A 20,520-nucleotide genomic window follows, 5' to 3' on the forward strand; every position below is an offset into this window, starting at 1 on the left:
TGAATGTGGGAAACATGGTACGTCATTTGAGTTTTGATCCACTAACATAGTGCTGTGTTTTGTCAGTGGTTTTAACAAATTGTGTTGTTCTTTTGATGCTGCCTGGTGTTCTATAAACTGTTGTTGTCGGGACATCAACATCTTGATAAGCTCCGTGATTTCAGCTTTTGCCATTCTGGATCGTCTTGACAATTTTTTAAATTCTGATCACCAGGTAATATATTATTTGGTTTGTGGCCACATACTTGTGATTCTTCAAATAGCAGATATATTAACACTGGTGAGATTTAGGAAAAAAGGTAGAGTTTGGAAGAGTCACCGAGAACCCCAGGTCAGGGGTTTCCTTTTCATCGCATCTGGTAAGTCTCCTTCGGCCAGGGGCTCTGGGCCACTTTTCTGAACTCTACTCCTTTTCTTACACCTCGTCAGTCTTTTTCCTTCGTCCCTCTTCCTTCCCCTTCGACCCTTCTGCCAGAAGAAGGAGCCACTGGCTCCGAAAGCTTACCTACGTAATACCTTTTCTAAAGTGTGTTTTCCCTGCTGCCGCTTGGTGAGTAGATTTTTTATCTATCCAATTACATTACATTTTCAAAAATTGATTATTTTCATAGATATATTAATATGTATGTTTATTGACACAAAGCAGTAATTCTTTACAGTCATATTGTAACATAATACAAATGTAGCAAAATAATGCCTGAATAAAAAACTTTAACTCACGGCACTGCTATAAATGCATAAAAATACTATTTAAATATAGATACATTAAAATATAAAACAAATCCTTCACAGCTACTGCACAGATAGATCTAACACACCATATGTCCCCCTACATGCACTGAACCCACTAGCACTACACCATTATCACCAACTTCAGAAACTGCGTCACATTTTTGTCCAGGGTTGTGATTATCTGTCTGTCCCTGGTAGCTGAGTGGTCAGTGCGCCGGACTGTCAGTCCTAAGCACCCAGGTTCGATTCCCTGCTGGGTCGGAGATTTTCTCCGCTCAGGGACTGGGTGTTGTGTTGTCCTAATCATCATCATTTCATCCCCATCGATGCGCAAGTCGCTGAAGTGGCGTCAAATCGAAAGACTTGCACCAGGCGAGCGGTCTACGCGATGGGAGGCCCTCGTCACACGCCATTATTATTATTGTACCCTAGAATGAAGAACATCTTGACACCTTCTGCACCCCAAAATTGGTATTCAGTTAACCAACCAACCAACCAATGCAGTATTTTAGTTCATCCCTAAGCCCTCTTACTCCTAATCCTGTGCTGCGTGCCTCACCCCTTCCTCTACAATAGTTGTGATTTTCCTGCGGATAATCCCAATACAAGACCTACATACATCCATTTACCATCCTATATTATGATCAAATCACAAGCAAGCCCTATCAAGTCAATGTTAGTGCCATGTGTTAACAGCACCCATGTTATCTACTAGCTTTTGTATTGTTCATACTCTTAATAACTCCTACTTCCCAAAGTAGGTGCACTGCCCATGGGTTCCAAAGTTGTAGGAAATTTAACATGGAACACATGACAAATGTCTAAATTGAGGTACAGTTTGTCATTAGTGTGATTTATGTTGCTTTGCTTCGTCCATCATCCATGTGGAAGCGAATTGTTGCATGACATCATTTTCTTGTCATTCGGTATGTTATTTAAGATGAGTTTGCCATCAGTTATTTATAAGCTTATCTGTTTACTTGCTGCTGAATCATAATCTCCAACAACTTCTACTAATTTGATATTCATTCAGTATCAACGCAATAGTACGTTTTGATCAGGCCATTAGATTGACTCACTGGCCTACCAGTTTCTTCACAAACTAATTCTGACAACTTTTACCTATTGGGAAAGTCTTTAACATCACTGGTCCAACCAGAACATTACAGTTTTCAAATTACTTTATTAAAGACAGGAAAACATGTATACCTGCCATGAGAAGTTCATGCAAAATGTAGTCAAAGAGAGGCAAAAGTTGAAGGAAATTGTACTCTGTAAGGATTGTAGAAGAAAATGCCTAAGATCTTGCATCAAGGTAAACATGGAATAATCAGAACAACTTACACCAACAACTGAATGTCAGTAATGAATTAGACATCTACTCAAGAACTGTATAGTGGAAAGGAGAGGCAGCTTAGTTGCCTTCAATTTTTCTTCTTACCTGTTTGCTCCTTTGTCTCATAGTGACTTAAATTCCAGTTGGCGTCTTCTTGTCTCTTTGGTGTGTCAGCTGCTCCTCCTGTCACAATAATGTTTCGGGTTTTCAGATATTAATTATTTCTGATGTCCCATGACCTTTTTAACCAATATCCTGTGCTGTGTCATCCAGGATGTACTGTATGACCTTTCTGTCTAATTTTTGTGGAACCCAATTTCCAGTAACATTCCCCCCTTCTCTTCAAGTAAGCTACAGTAATGTCTGCTGTAAGCAGTAGTTAGTTTCTCAATCTGCAACCCACTTGGTAAGTAGACATTAATACCTATAATGGACCACAATCGAACAATGGAAAATTCAGGATGCATGTAACAATATTATGAGAAGGAAAGTTGCTACTCACGATATAGCAGAGATGATGAGTCGCAGATAGACACAACAAAATGACTCACAATTATAGCTTTTGTCAACAGTAGACACACACATGCATATGCACAAAGACTCATGCAAATGCAAATCACACACGACACAGTCTCTGGCAACTAAAACCACACTGTCTATTGTTGATGAAGGCCTTAATGGCCAAAAGCTATAATTGAGAGTCTTTTTGTTGAGTCTATCTGTGACTCAGCATCTCTGCTATATAGTGGGCCATAGTTTGATTTTGTAATATTTTCTACATAAATTATGTCAAAATTTCAGACTGTTTATCATCACTTCACTCATCTATCCTAGGAGAACATTTTGGTGATTATTTTGCAGCTTGCTGATCTTACCAGTTATTTTTGCTCTGCGATATCCTACTTTTTTCATATAGCTTGTATTATTCCAACAACTCAGTTGTATACTTTCAGTCTGTGCCTTTTCTGCTTTACATGCTTATTTCATCAGCTTTTTTGTTAGTATATGTCCTTTACATACCAGAGGTGATGGGATAACCTGCAGTTATTCTCTTTAGATGATGTTACTTGCTCTTAGCTTATAGAGATCCTTATTTTTAGACTTTCTTGATAATTTTTATACTGTAGCACTATTCTTAAGATTGAAAAAAAATTGTTTAAATGTTTTTTGGAGAAGTCCTAGACATAAATAGTTGTACTTATGAATTACACTATCTTTTTAGAAGTCTGTGTAATACTTAAGTTGAAACTAGTAAAGTTTCTGTTGATTTTTCTTTACTTGCTTTGGTGTTTCTATAAACATATATTGCATGTTATTATTAAGTGAAGCATGCACACTTTTATTAAGAGAGTAGATTCGAAAGTTTAAATGTATGTGTAACAATAATTTTAATAAATGCTTGAACATACTTGACAAATTTACTGAGCCCACAAAATATATCACACCTGTATCAGTTTCATATTGTGTTACTATTGACTCAACAAAATGAAATATGAATTCTGTAATTCTACTGTATTATAATTGACAATAAAGTTTCCTGTGGATTCTGAAACTCACAATTTGTGTGCTTACTTATTTAAAAGCAATTGTCATGGCTTTGTTTATTATTTGAGACACTTAAAATTTTGGAATGCAGGCAGTTTTTACCGTCTTCATTTGAAACAAAGGTAATTTAATTATGAAGACACGATGAAGAATCTTACCAGTAAGTTTTCTGTGATATTAATTCTGTCTAAGAGAAATCCAGAAAACAGCAGTTTAGTATGAGATAAAATGTTTTATGCTTAATCTTTATGACTGTGCTGTATATGCAAATGAATAATATATTGGACTTTTTATGACCATACTTATGAATATTTTGATGCAGTGGTTATACGCATGGATTTGTAAAATACATGCTAGACTGAAAAGAGTTTTGGTGCTTACAACAGATTATCAAAGAAATCGTTGCTTGTTGCCTCGTGAAGGTTATTACGAACAGTTTCAATAATGAAAAAGTACTTGGCTGTATAAAATAGTAGAAGTGGAACTAATGGTGTGATGGCATTATGGCTTTCAATATATTTAATATTTTCTGTCCAAATTTTATTGATATACAAACAAACAAACAAATTCTGAAAGATGATGGCATACCTGTAACATATTTGAAACCCAAAAATATTCACTTTGACCAGTTTTGTGAACTGTCAAGAAACCCACACTTCTGTACCATGAGATCCTCATCTTTTCTACTCTTTATTTATTTTTCTATTTTTTTCTTGTAGTTTGTTTTAGAGAAATAAAATTTGAGACTCAGGGCAGCATCGACACAACTGGTTGAAAATATAAATTTAACAACTATTTCCCTATTAATTTGAGCTCTATTTTATGTAACATTTAGTTATGATTATTTCTATTTAATTTGCTATGTTTCTTAGATACAATACAGCATAAATTAACAGATACACCGGTGAGGAGACTTCATTTCATTACAAAACTGACTGCAGATGAATAAGTATATTACAAATGAGAAGTGCAAGGCAAGGGAACGTATTCACTTCAGCAGTTAAGGTAGAACTGTGGATCATTGAAGCTTTGTTATATTTTCATGGCTAAATATGACTGTGATATATAAAATCTGAATGATACCTTGTTGCACTGTTCTGCTTCCAAGAGGTGTGAGATTAACTCCAGTATTCAGAGATGTGTCTGCTGCTGGAGACAGTCTTTTAACTGGAAACATAATTCTGGGTTTGGCAGTGTGTTTGATGACCTTGAAGGTATTATCTTATTCAACTTTTTGCTAAACACCTGTTGTGAATGGTTTCAACACCTGTTGTGAATGGTTTCATCTGTTACTGCACTTAGATATGTGGAAAGATGTATACTGCAGACATGATAATGGAAAATAGAAGCTGAGTCTTGATTACTGGTCTGTCAACAAATCATGCAGAAACACAATGCTTCGTCGGGAATTGTATCTAATTACAATCAACTCGACCTCGGGGAAGATCAGTTTGGATTCCTTAGAAATGTTGGAACACGTGAGGCAATACTGACCCTACGACTTATCTTAGAAGAAAGATTAAGGAAAGGCAAACCTACATCTCTAACATTTGTAGACTTAGAGAAAGCTTTTGACAATGTTGGTTGGAATACTCTCCTTCAAATTCTGAAGGTGGCAGGGGTAAAATACAGGGAGCTAAAGGCTATTTACAATTTGTACAGAAAGCAGATGGCAGTTATAAGAGTCGAGGGGTATGAAAGGGAAGCAGTGGTTGGGAAGGGAGTGAGACAGGGTTGTAGCCTCTCCCCGATGTTATTCAATCTGTATATTGAGCAAGCAGTAAAGGAAACAAAAGAAAAATTCGGAGTAGGTATTAAAATTCATGGAGAAGAAATAAAAACTTTGAGGTTCGCCGATGACATTGTAATTCTGTCAGAGACAGCAAGGGACTTGGAAGAGCAGTTGAACGGAATGGACAGTGTCTTGAAAGGAGGGTATAAGATGAACACGAACAAAAGCAAAACGAGGATAATGGAATGTAGTCTAATTAAGTCGGGTGATGTTGAGGGAATTAGATTAGGAAATGAGACACTTAAAGTAGTAAAGGAGTTTTGCTATTTGATGAACAAAATAACTGATAATGGTCAAAGTAGAGAGGATATGAAATATAGACTGGCAATGGCAAGGAAAGCGTTTCTGAAGAAGAAAAATTTGTTAACATCGAGTATAGATTTAAATGTCAGGGAGTCGTTTCTTAAAGTATTTGTATGGAGTGTAGCCATGTATAGAAGTGAAATGTGGACGATAAGTAGTTTAGACAAGAAGAGAATAGAAGCTTTCGAAATGTGGTGCTACAGAAGAATGCTAAAGATTAGATGGGTAGATCACATAACTAATGAGGAGGTATTTAATAGAATTGGGGGGGGAAGAGAAGCTTGTGGCACAACTTGACTAGAAGAAGGGATCGGTTGGTAGGACATGTTCTGAGACATCGAGGGATCACCAATTTAGTATTGGAGGGCAGCGTGAAGGGTAAAAATTGTAGAGGGAGACCAAGAGATGAATACACTAAGCAGATTCAGAAGGATGTAGGGTGCAGTAGGTACTGGGAGATGATGAAGCTTGCACAGGATAGAGTAGCATGGAGAGCTGCATCAAAGCAGTCTCAGGACTGAAGACCCCAACAACAACAAACAACTCCTATTACATATGTTTATTGGGCCATTTCTTTGATGAGAGAAATTTAGATCATCATGATGTTGTTGTTCATTTACTATTTTAAAACTAATGGGTTTGAATGTTCATTCCAACTTTCACCTTGTTGAATACTGAAAGAAATATAATAGTTTTGTGTTGTTCTGTTATCAAGAAACTTTCACAAGGATGAAGGAAATAAATAAAGTATTAAAAATGGTTAAGATAAATTGTACAAGTACTGGAACTAATAGAAATCTTAGAAGTATTTAGAACCTGTATCAAGAATAAGATGTGTAAAAACAAAGTTCGTGAAAATAAATTACACTGAACTTTTACTTCTAGGCGGGACATAAACATTAGATCTATATATTTTCCTTTCGTAACAATGTTCGCAAAAGTAGAGGATTAATTACATGCAGCTACTTAAACTGGCTGATATTGTGTGTGACTGATGTAGAAATACAAAAATTCCATCGAGGTCCTAGCAATTTCTCTACCAGGAAAAATAAGAGGTAATATATTAATACAAAGGTGTTGAACCGAAGGATCAAAGTAACAGTTGACCAAAATATATCCATTAAATTCCAGAGCACTACTCATGGTGTGCAGTTGGTACCTATAGCTGTAGTATAAGACAAATAAAAAGTGTAAATGAAAAGTGAATTACGGTATAAAAAGTATGGAAAAATACTTGAGACAAGAAGTGGGGCAAAGTAGATTGAACACTAAAATATAAAATAAATTAATAATAATATTAATAACAAAGAAATATTTTTAGGAGAGTCATTTAACAACAGTGAAGAATGTAAATGGAGGAGTACATACACTACCCATTATGAGTTGCTAACACACTATTAGAGGTGATAGCAGTTGCCCTGCTACTTATTCCATCATTTGCATCATGTAGAAGACCTTCCACATTCCAGTGCTTCTAAAATCATGGTATTGTCAACTTCTGAACTTATACATATACTGGAAGTAATAGATCTCTTCCACAGCCACGTCTCTTCTTTTATGCTTCCACCAGTAAACCCCCAATTCTTTAAACAGTTGATCTTCCATGAATAAAACATATTTGACATCAAGCATGTAAGTGAGAAAAAGTTTAGAAAAGATGCTTGAAGTTTGTTGAAAGTCATTTAGTGGTCTGTTCTCAAATACTGGGTGAATGATGTCTGGATATTTATGCACCCTCAGTTACGCTGTCTAAAAAGAAGTACACAGTTTCCAATTTTAATACTTGTCTTATTGTGTTAAAAGTGTAACGTAAAGTGAACCCGTTAATGAGGAGATTGTGACAGTATTTTAAATTCTTGTATTCGGTCGATAACCATCCGAAATATTTACAATCAAATTTTTGTTGCCCTGTCAATAGATAGGCAATCTGCGACTGGTGCTAGATACCAGTTTCCGGGTAGTTACTTAGTAATATAAATTTTGCATTACCAGACATTTATTACCAATGCCTGTCTCAATTTTAAATATTTCCTTATTTTTTTCCTTTCATTATTGTATTTATTATTTTTACTTTTTACTCAACATCATATTCTTACATTTCCTTTCACTCGGTCTGTATCTTCACTGGCACCTTTTTTTTTATTTATTTTATTTTATTTTTCCCTCCTCACATTTGGTTACTTGAAGTTCTCTCTCTCCTAATCCAGAATTGGGATGAACTGTGTGTAACTGCTCGTTCTTGAATACAAGTAAAGCTTTATTTCAGCACCAGAGTCTGGAGGGTAAATTAATGTTTGTAATAAAATTAATACTGTGTAGTGGACTATAGAATATACATTTTGAGCTGCCACACTACCAAACTTGAAAAAACAAAATGCTGGAGAAAGGCTTAGTCAAAGCCCTGAAGCTCTTTCGATAGTGAAACACTCTATCTGAAACAGATAGACTGTAATTAAGTACCCTAGTAGCTTAAAAGTGTTTTGCAGTTTCTTTTCTTCATATTCAACTCTTTCACCATCTGCATTTGTCTTTTGCTATTTTACTGCCATCTTTATACCTTGATGACAATTATAAGCACCCACTTAACTCCATCCCCAAGTTTCTCTCTTCACAAGTCCTTTCCTTTAGTATAACTTCTGAAGGTTGTTGTCTACTCCTCATATGTTACTGGAGGTATCAGTCATCATACCAATTACAGATTGTCACTTCAAACTTTACTCATGGTTTTGATCAAACTGTTCTGGAAGAGAACTTGTCTTTCTTTCCCCCTCTTTTTTTCCTGAACTAAGCTTGACACTGATGCTAAGCACCTCCACAAACATCCTTATAGCACCCCCTCTTACCTTCTTGTACTTGCTTATTTCCCCATATCATGCTGCTAGGTATGTGGTCCATATATATGCCACTTGATCCATTGGATTATTTGAAGTAATGTCTGGACAATCTATGTAATTCTTCCACTTAACATATGAAAGTGATTATGTAAATATTTGGAGGAGGAGGGAGGAAAGAAAATATCATTTTCCTGAAAAAGCAGAAATTTAATTACCTCAATCAATACCACTACATATGATCCTTAAAATTTAAAAAGAAAATGCTTTCTGTATTACCTTGGAAATGGAAGTGTTCTGACTGTTACATAACACATAATTAGAGCACAAATAACCTTTTCATTCAACAAATATTTCTCCTACAAATTATTTTTAGAAGTTAAAGAACAAAAAATGGAGTCAAATCCATGATGTAGGGCAAGGTGGAGTTATTTTGAGTGGCAGCTCAGATACTTTTGCCATTGCAGTGGCCAATGTGTTGTTGATTATACTGCCTGTGCAAAGGCAATTTATGGGCTCTGAACTTTGTGGCTGTTGTAGAAATTAATAATTAATGTGCGAGTCCCTAACCAAACACCTTCCTCTCACCACTTAACATCCCTCACTTCCATCATTCCAACCCACTGTTCTCCTGCAATTTATCTCCATCATTTCATGATGGATCCCCCAGCATATGATACTGCCACAAGTCCTTCAAATTATATTTCATCTATTCCAAACGCTTTTTTTGTAATGTTTCTCACCAGTCTTGCAAAAGGGGTAGTATACTATCATGATAAACACACACACACACACACACACACACACACACACACACACACACACACACGCGCGCGCGCATATCAGTCTGGATCTCAGAACATCAGAACTTGTCAAACTGCAGTGCTTGTATGTCAAAATTTAAATTATAACAGTGAAAACTCCATGTAAGAATATCAACAACGTAGGAAAATATACATTACTTACCATAAAGATAATACGCTAAGGTGCAGACAGGCACAAGACACTTACATATAAGCTTTCAGCCTCAGCCTCATGAGGAAAAAGAGAAACAGACACCATTCATTCAAACAAGCAAGCACACCTCACACACACGCCCGCCAACTCTGGCACCTCGGCCAGAGTGCAACTATCTCTTGGGATGGAAGTAAAATGTGGTGGGGGGTGGGGGAAGGTGAAGGGGAAGGGATAGCAGTTTACACGTGGGGTAAGGAGGAGCATTGTTGGGCACTGTGTGCAGGGATTAGGATACCAACAGGCTCAGTGTCAGGAGGTTGTGGGGCAGAGAAGTGGGGAAAACTGAGCGAGAAAGGAGAGAAGTGGGGAAAGATGAGTGGGTGCATTGGCAGAGTGTGGCAAACAAAGAGGGTGAGAGATGAGAATGGGAAGGAGGTTGCATGACAGGGGATAGGGGTGGGATGGGGGGTGGGGTGGAATCTGTTTGGTGGAGTGTGTGGGGACAGCATGTTACATGCGAGGCAACAATAATTATGGGAGCAGAGAATGTGTTGTAGGGTAACTCGAATCTGCACAGTTCATAAAAGTTGGTGGTGGAGGGGAGCATCCAGATGGCTAGGGCAGTGAAGCAGCTATTGAAATCAAGAATGTTGTGCTCAGCTGCATGTTGTGCCACAGAGTGGTCTACTTTGCTCTTGGCCACAGTTTAGCAGTGGCTGGTAATTCCAGTGGACAGTTGGTTGGTATTCATACCAATATGAAAAGCTGGCATTGAGTGCAGCAGAGCTGGTAGATAACATTGGTGCTTTCACAGGTGGCCTGGCCCCTGAAGGGGTATGATAAATCTTTGATAGGACTGGAATAGGAAGTGGGGGCATGATAATAGGTAATCAAACTGCTGTCAAAGCATTTGGTTCAGTTGTTACAGTCTGAGATGGTATTGGGTGACGAAGGGGGCACTCCTTTGTGGCTGGTTCAAGGATTGGGGGTGTGAGAGAAATGGCACAGGAGACCTGTTTACAGACTAGGTCTGGGAAATAATGCCTGTCTGTGAAGGCCTTGATGAGACCCTAAGCATACTGGGCAAGAGAGTTCTTGTCACTGCAGATACGCAATCTCCAGGTGACCAGGCTGTATGGGAGGGATTTTTTGGTATGAAAGGGATGACAGCTGTTGAAATGCAGGTGCTGTTTGTGATTGGTGGGTCTCCCACCCCTCTTTGTTAGCCACCCTCTGCCAATGCACTTGCTTATTTTTCCCCGCTCCTCTCCACTGCTGCCCCACAACCTCCTGACACTGCATCTGTTGGTATTCTAGTCTCTGCGCACTCCTCCAGGCAGCGCTCCTCCTTCCCCCACCCGTACACTGCTATCCCTTCCCCTTCCCATTCCCTGACCCCTCCAGTTTGCTACTTCCATCCCACGTGATAGTTGCATTCTACCCCTGGCCCGAGCTACTGGAGTTGACGGTCATGTGTGTGTGAAGTATGCTTGCTTGTGTGAATGAATGGCGTGTGTTTTCCTGTTTCTGATGAAGGGTTGTTGTCGTCATTGGTTCAAAGAATGGTTTGACATAGGTCTCCACACTATTGTTGTACACTGGTGTCTTTGTCTCTGCGTAACTACTGCAACCTACATCCACTTAAACCTGCTTACCTTAGTCAAACCGTGGTGTCCCACTACAATTTTTACTTCTCACACTTCCCTGCATTACCATATTAAGTATTCATTGATGTCTCAAGATGTGTCGTGTCAAACTTTCTCTTCTTTTACTCAAGTTGTTCAATAAAGCTCTTTTCTCTCCAATTTGATTCATTACTTCTTCTTTGTTATTCTGGTTAGCCATACAATGTTCAGCATTCTTCTGTAGCATCTCATTTTAAAAGCTTTTATTCTCTTCTTGTATGCTGAGAGGCAGCTTGAATAACAAGACATATAGGCTACAAGACTTCCTTCTCATCTACTGTCTCCTTTTCATGTCATCCAACTCCTAAAGCTACAGTAAGAGGTCCATTCAGAAAATTCCAGAACTTTGTCCATAAAATTTTTCTACACTTACTTTTTACTTATTATGCTTGGTCTCCTTTGAAATACTCTCCTCCATAATTTACACAGCACTCCCAACACTGTTTCCAATTCCAAAAGCCTCTTGTTTGACCACATGAAGGGCTGTCTGCGAATTTCCTTTTATCTTGTCTATCATTGTAAATCTTCACCCTTTTAACGGGGTCATCAGCTTCAGAAATAAAAAAATGTCCACAGGGGCCAGGTCTGGAGAGTACGGAGGAGATGGCAGCACAGTGAATTCCTTTTATGTGCGATAGTCAAGCACCAACAGGGATGAATGTGCAGGTGCGTTATCGTGTTGCAAGAGTCATGAATTGCCTCGCAACATCTCAGGTCTTTTCCTTCTCACATTTTCTCGCAGACACCACAGCACATCCATGTCCTGATAGTGCCATTGATTAACAGTTTGTCCCTGTGGGATGAATTCATGATGACCTAATTCTTCAAACTCAAAGAAAACTATCAGCATCGCCTTGACATTTAACCTGACCAGACGAGCTTTTTCTTCACTCTCATCACAGATCCTATATGTAGGGGCCCTCTTCCGTTATACCCATTGTGTGTAGGTGTTTTTTGAAATTCTTATGGCCGGTCATCAGTCCAGTCATGAGTTTGATCTCTTTCCAGTTCAATCCCAGGATTACAGAGCTTCTTTTAAAACATGGCTTGGGCATCATTACCTTACCATGTTTTTGTTTATGGACCTTGGTCATATATCCTACGTGCTGTTTCCTAAGCCAGTTCCTTAGTTATAATTTGATCACAGCCTTGGTGACTGTCAGGACAGGTTCCGGTCCAATAAATGGAGTTGTTGCCCCCCCCCCCCCCCCCCCCCCCCCCATCCTACCCAATCTATCGGCTTGTTCATTGCCACAGACCCACACTAGGTTTACCCTATTGCTTTCCCCTAGCTCCACCAGAGCCCTGTGGCAATTTGCAACAATCTTAGATCTTGTTGCAGGAGCTGCCAATGGTTTCAGGGCTGTCTGAATAGATGTAGATGCTATGTTCATTGTAGCACCTACGTGTATTCTCCTCCACACATGCCCTGATTGCGATAATTTCAGCTTGGAATACAGAGGCCAGTTTTCCTAGAGAGATGATGCTCTCCGGTCTCGGCTGAACCCTGTACACCCCTGCCCCAACGCCTTGGTCTGTTTTCGACCCATTGGTGAACCAAATGATTTCCCCCGTACTGTGTTGAACTGTTTTTTACCATTGCTTCCTACTTCCAATTATTATGTTGTAAGGCTTGTCGAAGCAGTTGGGAGTTGTTATATAGTCAGCAGGCATTTCCCCAGCCATTCCTATATTTATCTCACTCACTATGTTAGTGTGTGATTCTGGATATCTGAATGAGACCCAGTTTTTGTCAGTTAAGTCTGTGTGCCCCAACCGCTGCCTCCATCTTGACCCAAAGGTGAAGTGGAGGCGTACCCAGCATGACTTCCATTCCAGCAGTTGGTGTGTTGCTAATTCCACCTGTTATGGCTAAGCAGGTCAGTCTCTGCACCTTAGCAAGCTCCTTAGCAGCAACCTGCTGTTCTACCTTCTTCCACCACACTACGACCCCGTAGGAAATCGAGGGTCTAACCACTATGGTGTATATCCAGTGCATGCCCTTGGGGCTTAGGCCCCATTTTTTGCCACAAGCCCTTCTAGTACTCACTAGAGTACTTTTTGCCTTGGAGCAGATGCTCTTAATGTGAGGGGTCCAAGTTAGCTTGTCATTCAAGTTGACCCCTAGATATTTCACTATCCCCTTCACAGGTAGAGTTTCATCGAAGAGCTTTAGATTCCAACTTGAGTGTTGAATATGTCTCTTTGTAAATGGCAGCACAACAGTGTGGGGCAGCGGTGGGGTAAGTGGACTGCTGTAGCCTGTTGTGGGGTTGTGAACCACTGAGGGCTACGGCGGGGACGAAGCCTCTCTGTCATTTCTAGAAGCCCAGTTCATACAATACAATACATATGCAGACTGGCAATAGCATGAAAAAACATTAATGAAAAGAGGAATTTGTCATCAGTAGTGTAAATTTCTGTATTAGTAAGTGTTTTCGGAGAGTATTTATCTGGCGTGTAGTCTTGTGTGGAAGTGAAACAGGAACGATCAGTAATTCAGGCAAGAAGAGAACAAAAGCTTTTGAAATGTGGTGCTACAGAAGAATGCCGAGCTTAAATGGGCAGATAGAATGACTAATACAGAAGTACTGAATTGAATTAGGAAAACAATAATTTGTAGCACAGCTTGACTAAAGGCGGAATCAGTTGATAGGACACATTGTGAGTCATCTTAGAATAGGCTGTTTGATAATTGGGGGGGGGGGGGGCTACAGAGTGAGAATAAGGCATGAATACAGTAAGCAGATTAAAATGGATGTAGGTTGCAGGAACTATGCAGAGATGATGAGATCTGTATAGGGCAGACTAGTATTGAGAACTGAATCAAACCAGTTTTTGTACTGATGATGACAATAACAATAATCACCAGCAAACCATCTTGAGTGCCAATACAAAATCCCATGACCTTACCTGGACGCAGTTGTTTCTGTCTGGCGTTCAGTCCTCTTTGTTTGTCATTGCACAGTACTTGCGCATAATTTATTTCTATAAAAAACAATACTGACCATGCAATATAGAAGTCAGTAAACAACAATACATTACATTACATCTGTTTGAAAGTTAAGTAAAACTGTCACAAAAGTCATGTCTTATAAACAGCCTTTCCACTTAACAAGTGTGTCCATAAGAATCCATTTCCAGTTTCAGTCATACTTCAACAAGTTCCTGAAAACATTATGCTTTTACCTGACACCATAAGCTTTTCATTCCACAATTACATCATAACTTCAGGTATCTTGTTTTGAAGATGCACCTGTGTAATTTTCAGTGTTTACCAATAGGTTGTGGCTTTGGGCACTTTCTTAGCACGTGTCAACATTTTTTGTGCATTCCACTGTTTGAGAAGTAGCTCTTTTACCTAAAATTTTCATGCTGCTGATCTACAAATCTTTGTGGGAGAAGATTACAATTTTTCCCATTTATTAGTTTTAAAAACAATTTTCTTGCATGTGACATCCACTGTAACAGTAAGATCTTTGTGTTAGTTACAAGTTATGTATGCGTATCAAGTGTTTGATTGTTAGTTGGTTCTTATAAAACATGTCCAGAAAATTTTTTCAGCTGCATACAATTAGATCTTAATTAATATTTTTTATGTTTACTTCATCTGAATTTTTATTTAAAACTAACTTTCACTGTTGAGTGCTCACTAATAGTAAACAAGTAAAATTTCAGTGTGTGTATATATATATATATATATATGATCCACCATGACATCTACTGTCCGAGTCTCTTAGGTAGACACATTCGCTTGTCAGATAAGAACATAATGGTTTGAAATTTGGAGACAACTCACCTGGGAGAGACCATTTGTCTCACTGGTAAGATGGGCAAAGCTCAATCTGATCAGACTGTTCAATTTTCTTTTCTAAAGGTCGCCTCCCTTAGTTTCTCTGGTAGACAGACTGCACCGCCTTGTTAATCCAGTAATATTAACTGCTTGTGATAACATGGTATGAAGATTTTATTTACTACATGCATTCAATTAGATTTTTCTGTGAGGACTTTTTTATAGTAGCTGCTATGAAAGACAAAAAGTTCAAGGTTTCATGACTTGAGTCCTTGTGGCTAAGACTTAAAGTGTGTGGATGTTAGGTTAGGTCGTTTTTAACGAGGGATAATACAAACAAAATTCCAATGATTTCTTCCTTACCTTCTTAGTGGTACATAAAAAAATTATGACTTGGAATACATAGTCCTTATGGGGTATACATTGTTATTAACGCGAGAACTCCCCTATTTTGTACATACAGTAGGTCAGTAGGTCTGTGTAATTTCAGCATACAATTATTTATCAGGTATCCTGTTTAATCTGGAATATTCTGCATCCCTGTGACATGTTACTTTCTTGATCTGTTCGACATGGAGGGATTTAAGAGGATGGGAAATGGAAGGGGAGGAGGGGGCGGGGGGGGGGGGGGGGCAGAAGAATACATAATGGGATAAGGTTTGCTGATTTTAAAGAAAATATCTACAAACGTTTGTGTAAATCAAATAAGATTCGTGCTACCAGAATGAATTTTCATTCTGCAGCCCAGTGGATGCTGATTTAGACTTTCTACAGGGATAAAATTTTGTGCCAGACCAGGACTCAAACCTGGTACCTTCGACTTTCGTACACCAGTTCTCTACTGACTGTTATCCAAGCACAACTCACAACCTGCCCTCATATCTTTACTTTCGCCAGTGCCGCTTTTCCTATCCTATAAACATGGAAGTTAGGAGAAAGAGGTACTGGCTAGTTTTAGAAGGTAGGAGAAGAAGTGCTGGCAGAAATGGATCTGTGAGGTCGTGAGTCGTACTTGGGTGGATCAGTTGGCAGTGTACTTGCCCAGTAAAGGCAAAGGTCCCACTTTCGAGTCACATTACGGCAAATGTTTTTAATCATCCAGGGAGTGTCAGGATTCATGCAGAGTACGGAGGAAAAAAAACCACAAGTTTAATGAAAATGTTTTTCTGAGTTTCATGACCCTAAACTTATAATACATTTCTGAGGAAATAAATGCCAGTGTGTGCCACTGACATGGTACTGGAACCATAAATACTGATTACAGTAAGTGTTACATGCAAATGTATGCCCCAGAGCAGGAGATTTAGGAGACTGGTGTTAAAGATGATTTAAAGCAGAGAAATTTTCTAAGTCATGCTTTTTTAATCGTTGTTAGTGATAAGTATAGGTAGAGGTCAATAACAGATCTAGTATGGGCAGCACTGATATCACCAACAGCGTTTTGTTTGATGGCATGTCATTGGATAATCGAGAGATTTACTCAAATCTTTCTCATATTCTGATTATTGTGTTTCTTTCATATTTATGTTGGTCTTCATCCTTAAGCAAACATTTTTTGTTGATCTTTAAGGATGTTCAATTGTACATTACCTCTTCTCCCTTCCACTCTGCAGTTCCCTTCACTAGCTGTCTATAGTACAATGTGGAAGGCAGTTATGATTCAAAATATGGTCTATCCAGTTAGATTCAGGTTATTTACCGAAATAGATTACCTTTGTCTACTTCTGCCACGACCGCCGCAGTTATCTACCCTTGACACACATCCTGTCCCAAACCTCACTAAATACATTTTTTGCAATTTTGCCAGCTGAATAATGCTCCAGAATGAGCTGAACTAAGATTGGAAAGACATTCTCAGTGGCATTGATGATAAGTTCTTTTGATCGAGTGAAGTTCCTTAGCACAGTTGGGATCTAACCTTCTAGATAAATATCAACAATATGGAAAGGATAGATTGCTTCTCACCACATAGAGTAGTCATTTAATCACAGACAGGCACACTGAAAGAAGACTGCGAAAATATTAAGCTTTCAAACAGAGTCATTTTTCTGAAATAGTGAAATAGGAAACACACACACATATTCATAACTTTCAATGTGGCAAATGTCTCTGGGTGCTGGAGCCTGATTGCTCTATTTGTGCTAGTATGAATACTTTTGCTTGTACTAGATAAATATGTGTCAGTTAAATTACAGTTCTACATTTACTGTGGCCCTATTTTCCACAAGAAGAGGTTTACAGAAAGAAACATTGAATTTTTATGAATTGCTCCTTGCCATAAAATTTTTTCCGTTATTTTCAGGCTTTCATTGTCTTGAAAAAGACATAAAGGTAAAGTTGTTACCAGACAAGTAACTACTTGTAGTTTTAACCACACTAATTAATTAAATGAATACGACATACAAAGCACATGATTATTTTCTTTTCTGCATTGATCTATGCTCTGCTTACTAACTAATTTCACCATTACTTGGGTAAAGTAACTTTAAATATCAGTTATTTACATAAATGTCAACAATTAATTAAATATTAAAGTTATTGAACAGGAGTTAGAATTCTGGTTTACTTAAACAGTGAGTAGGTTGATACTTTTTCAAGAAAGGTTGCTGTGACATAGTCAGCAAATTTTTTACACATGAAAGCCATTTGCACGTGTGATATCTTTATCGTGTGATTGATTAGGCTCACCAAAAACACAATATAGCTGTATGTTATCAGTGACATGGGTGGGCACGAAAGTCTCAGTCAGTTAGAGGGAAAACGTCATTCCTTCAAGGTGTATTTTAAAATTGTACTTTATTCAGCACTACTAGTTTCAAGCATGGCCTGTTTTCAATTGGATCTATAACAGAACTTGATGTTTGTAAAGTGTGCTCACGTATGCGACGTGATATTGATGAATAATTCAACATTTTCATACACTGGGATGCAGAATTCAATAATTTGTCGAGATAGCCACACATATTAAAGTGTCCTTCCAGAACAGGGAGATGCGCTTATCCTAGATCGAATCTGTCCTGCAGATTAACGGCAAAGATCAGTGTGTGCTGGCCAGCCTGGATGCGGTTTTTAGACAATTTCCCACATCCAACTAGATGTATATCAGGCTGGTACCCAAGTTCCAGTCTCAGATGCACAATTTACACACATTTAGAAAACATTTGCACACATTCACTAGAATAACACTATACACGAACAATATGGAAACACACATTCCGTCCCAGAGAAAACGGGGTGGCGACAGGAAGGGCACAGGGCCACCCCTGAAATTAACCAAGCCTAGTCTCTGACCCTGTGCATATGCGGGCCAAAGACATAAGAAAAATAATACAGTACTTATATTTCCCGCCCAAATACAGAAAACAATATTATTAAGTCAGTCAGTTAACATGATTGCTGTTATTGTAGTTGACTCTTGTAACCCACATTACAAAGTCTTGGAAGAAATTGCAACAGTAACATCTTTTGTGTGGGTCTGTATTCTAAAACAGTTGTTTTATGTATGAGCTCTCAGTCTTGTTTGCATTATGTATACTCTTTGTAATTCAGCATGATTTTACAACTGTATAAATGCAACGCTAGTGATGTAGTCTATCTACCAACCTATTCTTGGAGCGGCTTTACAGCCAAAAGAAGACAAATATGTAGCCATATAAAAATGATTCCAGCTAATGATATGCTGCTTGTTCAGTAAAATGCCATGCAAATAAAAGTGATTTAGCACAGTTTTTCAGGCAGCGGTAATGTCCAGGAAAAATTAAGTAAGGACTCAAATCTAAAATACCCACTATTCTTGAAGAAGTGTTATAATTTATTTCTCTACAGGAAATTCAGATGGATGTATTGAATTGTGGGTTTGTGTTTTTTAGTACTGCTTAGCGTGCATGTATGATACGTGCAAAGCATTCTGAAGTGTACATTTCATAATATTCAGAGTTTCAAAGAATTTTCTGATAAATATATTTTAAGGCTTCCAATTAACTGCCTCATTTTGTCACATGGGTTTCAGTTCACTGCATATTGGACATCAGTTTTTATAAAATTAACATTAACATTTTTGATTCTACCATTACCAATCAGTCTACATTTGTTTTGAGTGCAACTTATTTTTTTTTTTGAAAGCTATGCATGTAACATGAATCAGTGTTTAACTTAATATACTGAAGCAGTGACATATTGAACACAAACGTGTTGTAATGTGGAAACAGGATTATCTGGTTAGAATTCAAATAAACATGAACTACTTGTCATCGTTACGTTTCAAGACAATCGTAATTTGCAGCTGTGCGGATTCAATAAATGCTCCATATTTAACAGCAATTAATAATGACACATGTGAAATTTTACCTAATTATAGGGCTAAAGCAGTTTACCCTGAAGAACATTTTGAAATTTTTATACAGCACAACGAAATATTTTCATTTGCTTCTTTAGCAGATGAAATGTTAATCTAAATAAAACAGAAGTTGAATAATTGTATGAATATGAAGTCATGCCAACAGTTTTTCTGAGAAAAATTCAAAGCAGAGTGTCAGTCTTAAGGTAAAAAGCTTATTCAGAATTTTTGTGTAACATTTGCATAATCTGTTTTATTTTGTCCTAATGCTTTGCTGTTGCTGTAGGTCAAGATTCTTTTGTTGTCGTAGAAATGGTCATAGTAGTTTGCAGTCAGGTAGTTTCTTCGTTGCTTGACTACTTCCTCTGCTTCTGAAATAATTTAGCAGTACATTTAGTATCATATTTTCATTCAATGTGTATAATTGTACACAGGTCTCGTTCTCGTTCATTCTCTCGCTCTCCAACACCAAGAGTACATTCCCCACGTGAAAGAGATTTCTCTCCAAGGAGAAAAGGGTCATCTCGATACCGCACTCCAACACGTTCTCCAGCAAGGTCAGTATACGAATTTTCCTAAAATGTGCAAAGGTTGTAAATGAGTGCTTTACTATCACTATAATTTAATTTCCACATAAGATAAACTGTTTAGGCGTTCTTCACTCCATATCTGTGCTCAGTTCTGAGATCCAGCAAAAACTTTTTCTGTATGTGTGGTATTTTGCCATTAGCTTAGGACGACATTGTTAATTAATTTCATTTACTAGGAATTATGTTCATGGTGTACTGAGATGGTGGTATGTATCAACAGATTTGCAAAAATAATACATTTTCTCATTGATCTACATTCTTAACCATTGATATAAGTTTTTTATATGTATAAATTATTTGTAATTTATATATAATGGAGAGTCCTTGATTTAGTACAAACACCAGAAGGAGCTGCCAAGCAAAATTGTTTTCAGTTTGTTTTTAAAGTTGTTTACGTAGTCTCATCGGCACCTTTTAGAGAGGAGATTAAATATAATATGGATTATGGCTGTGTAATTTGCATAATTCTGCGCCAGTGTCAGATTTACTTGTGGATGATGAAGTTTATTTATATTCCTAGGCCAAAAAGTTTATAGTCTGTAACCTGTTGATTATATTTAGTTACTTGCATGTTCCACAAGTTGTAATGGTGAACTCCCACTATGATGTGGGTTTAATCA

General features: G+C 38.0%; 1 protein-coding gene across 4 annotated transcripts in view; it reads left to right on the top strand.

Annotated features, from left to right (window-relative positions):
- LOC126458605 (E3 ubiquitin-protein ligase RBBP6) overlaps nucleotides 1-20,520 on the top strand; it is a 387,537-nt gene that overhangs the window by 245,654 nt on the left and 121,363 nt on the right. For all 4 annotated transcript variants that reach the window (XM_050095761.1, XM_050095763.1, XM_050095764.1 and 1 more), the window contains one exon: nucleotides 19,745-19,867. In XM_050095761.1, coding sequence (XP_049951718.1) covers nucleotides 19,745-19,867 — 123 coding nt within the window. The remainder of the gene's footprint in view (nucleotides 1-19,744; nucleotides 19,868-20,520) is intronic.

This window comes from Schistocerca serialis, chromosome 2, assembly GCF_023864345.2.
Source record: "Schistocerca serialis cubense isolate TAMUIC-IGC-003099 chromosome 2, iqSchSeri2.2, whole genome shotgun sequence".
Classification (NCBI taxonomy): Eukaryota; Metazoa; Arthropoda; class Insecta; order Orthoptera; family Acrididae; genus Schistocerca; species Schistocerca serialis.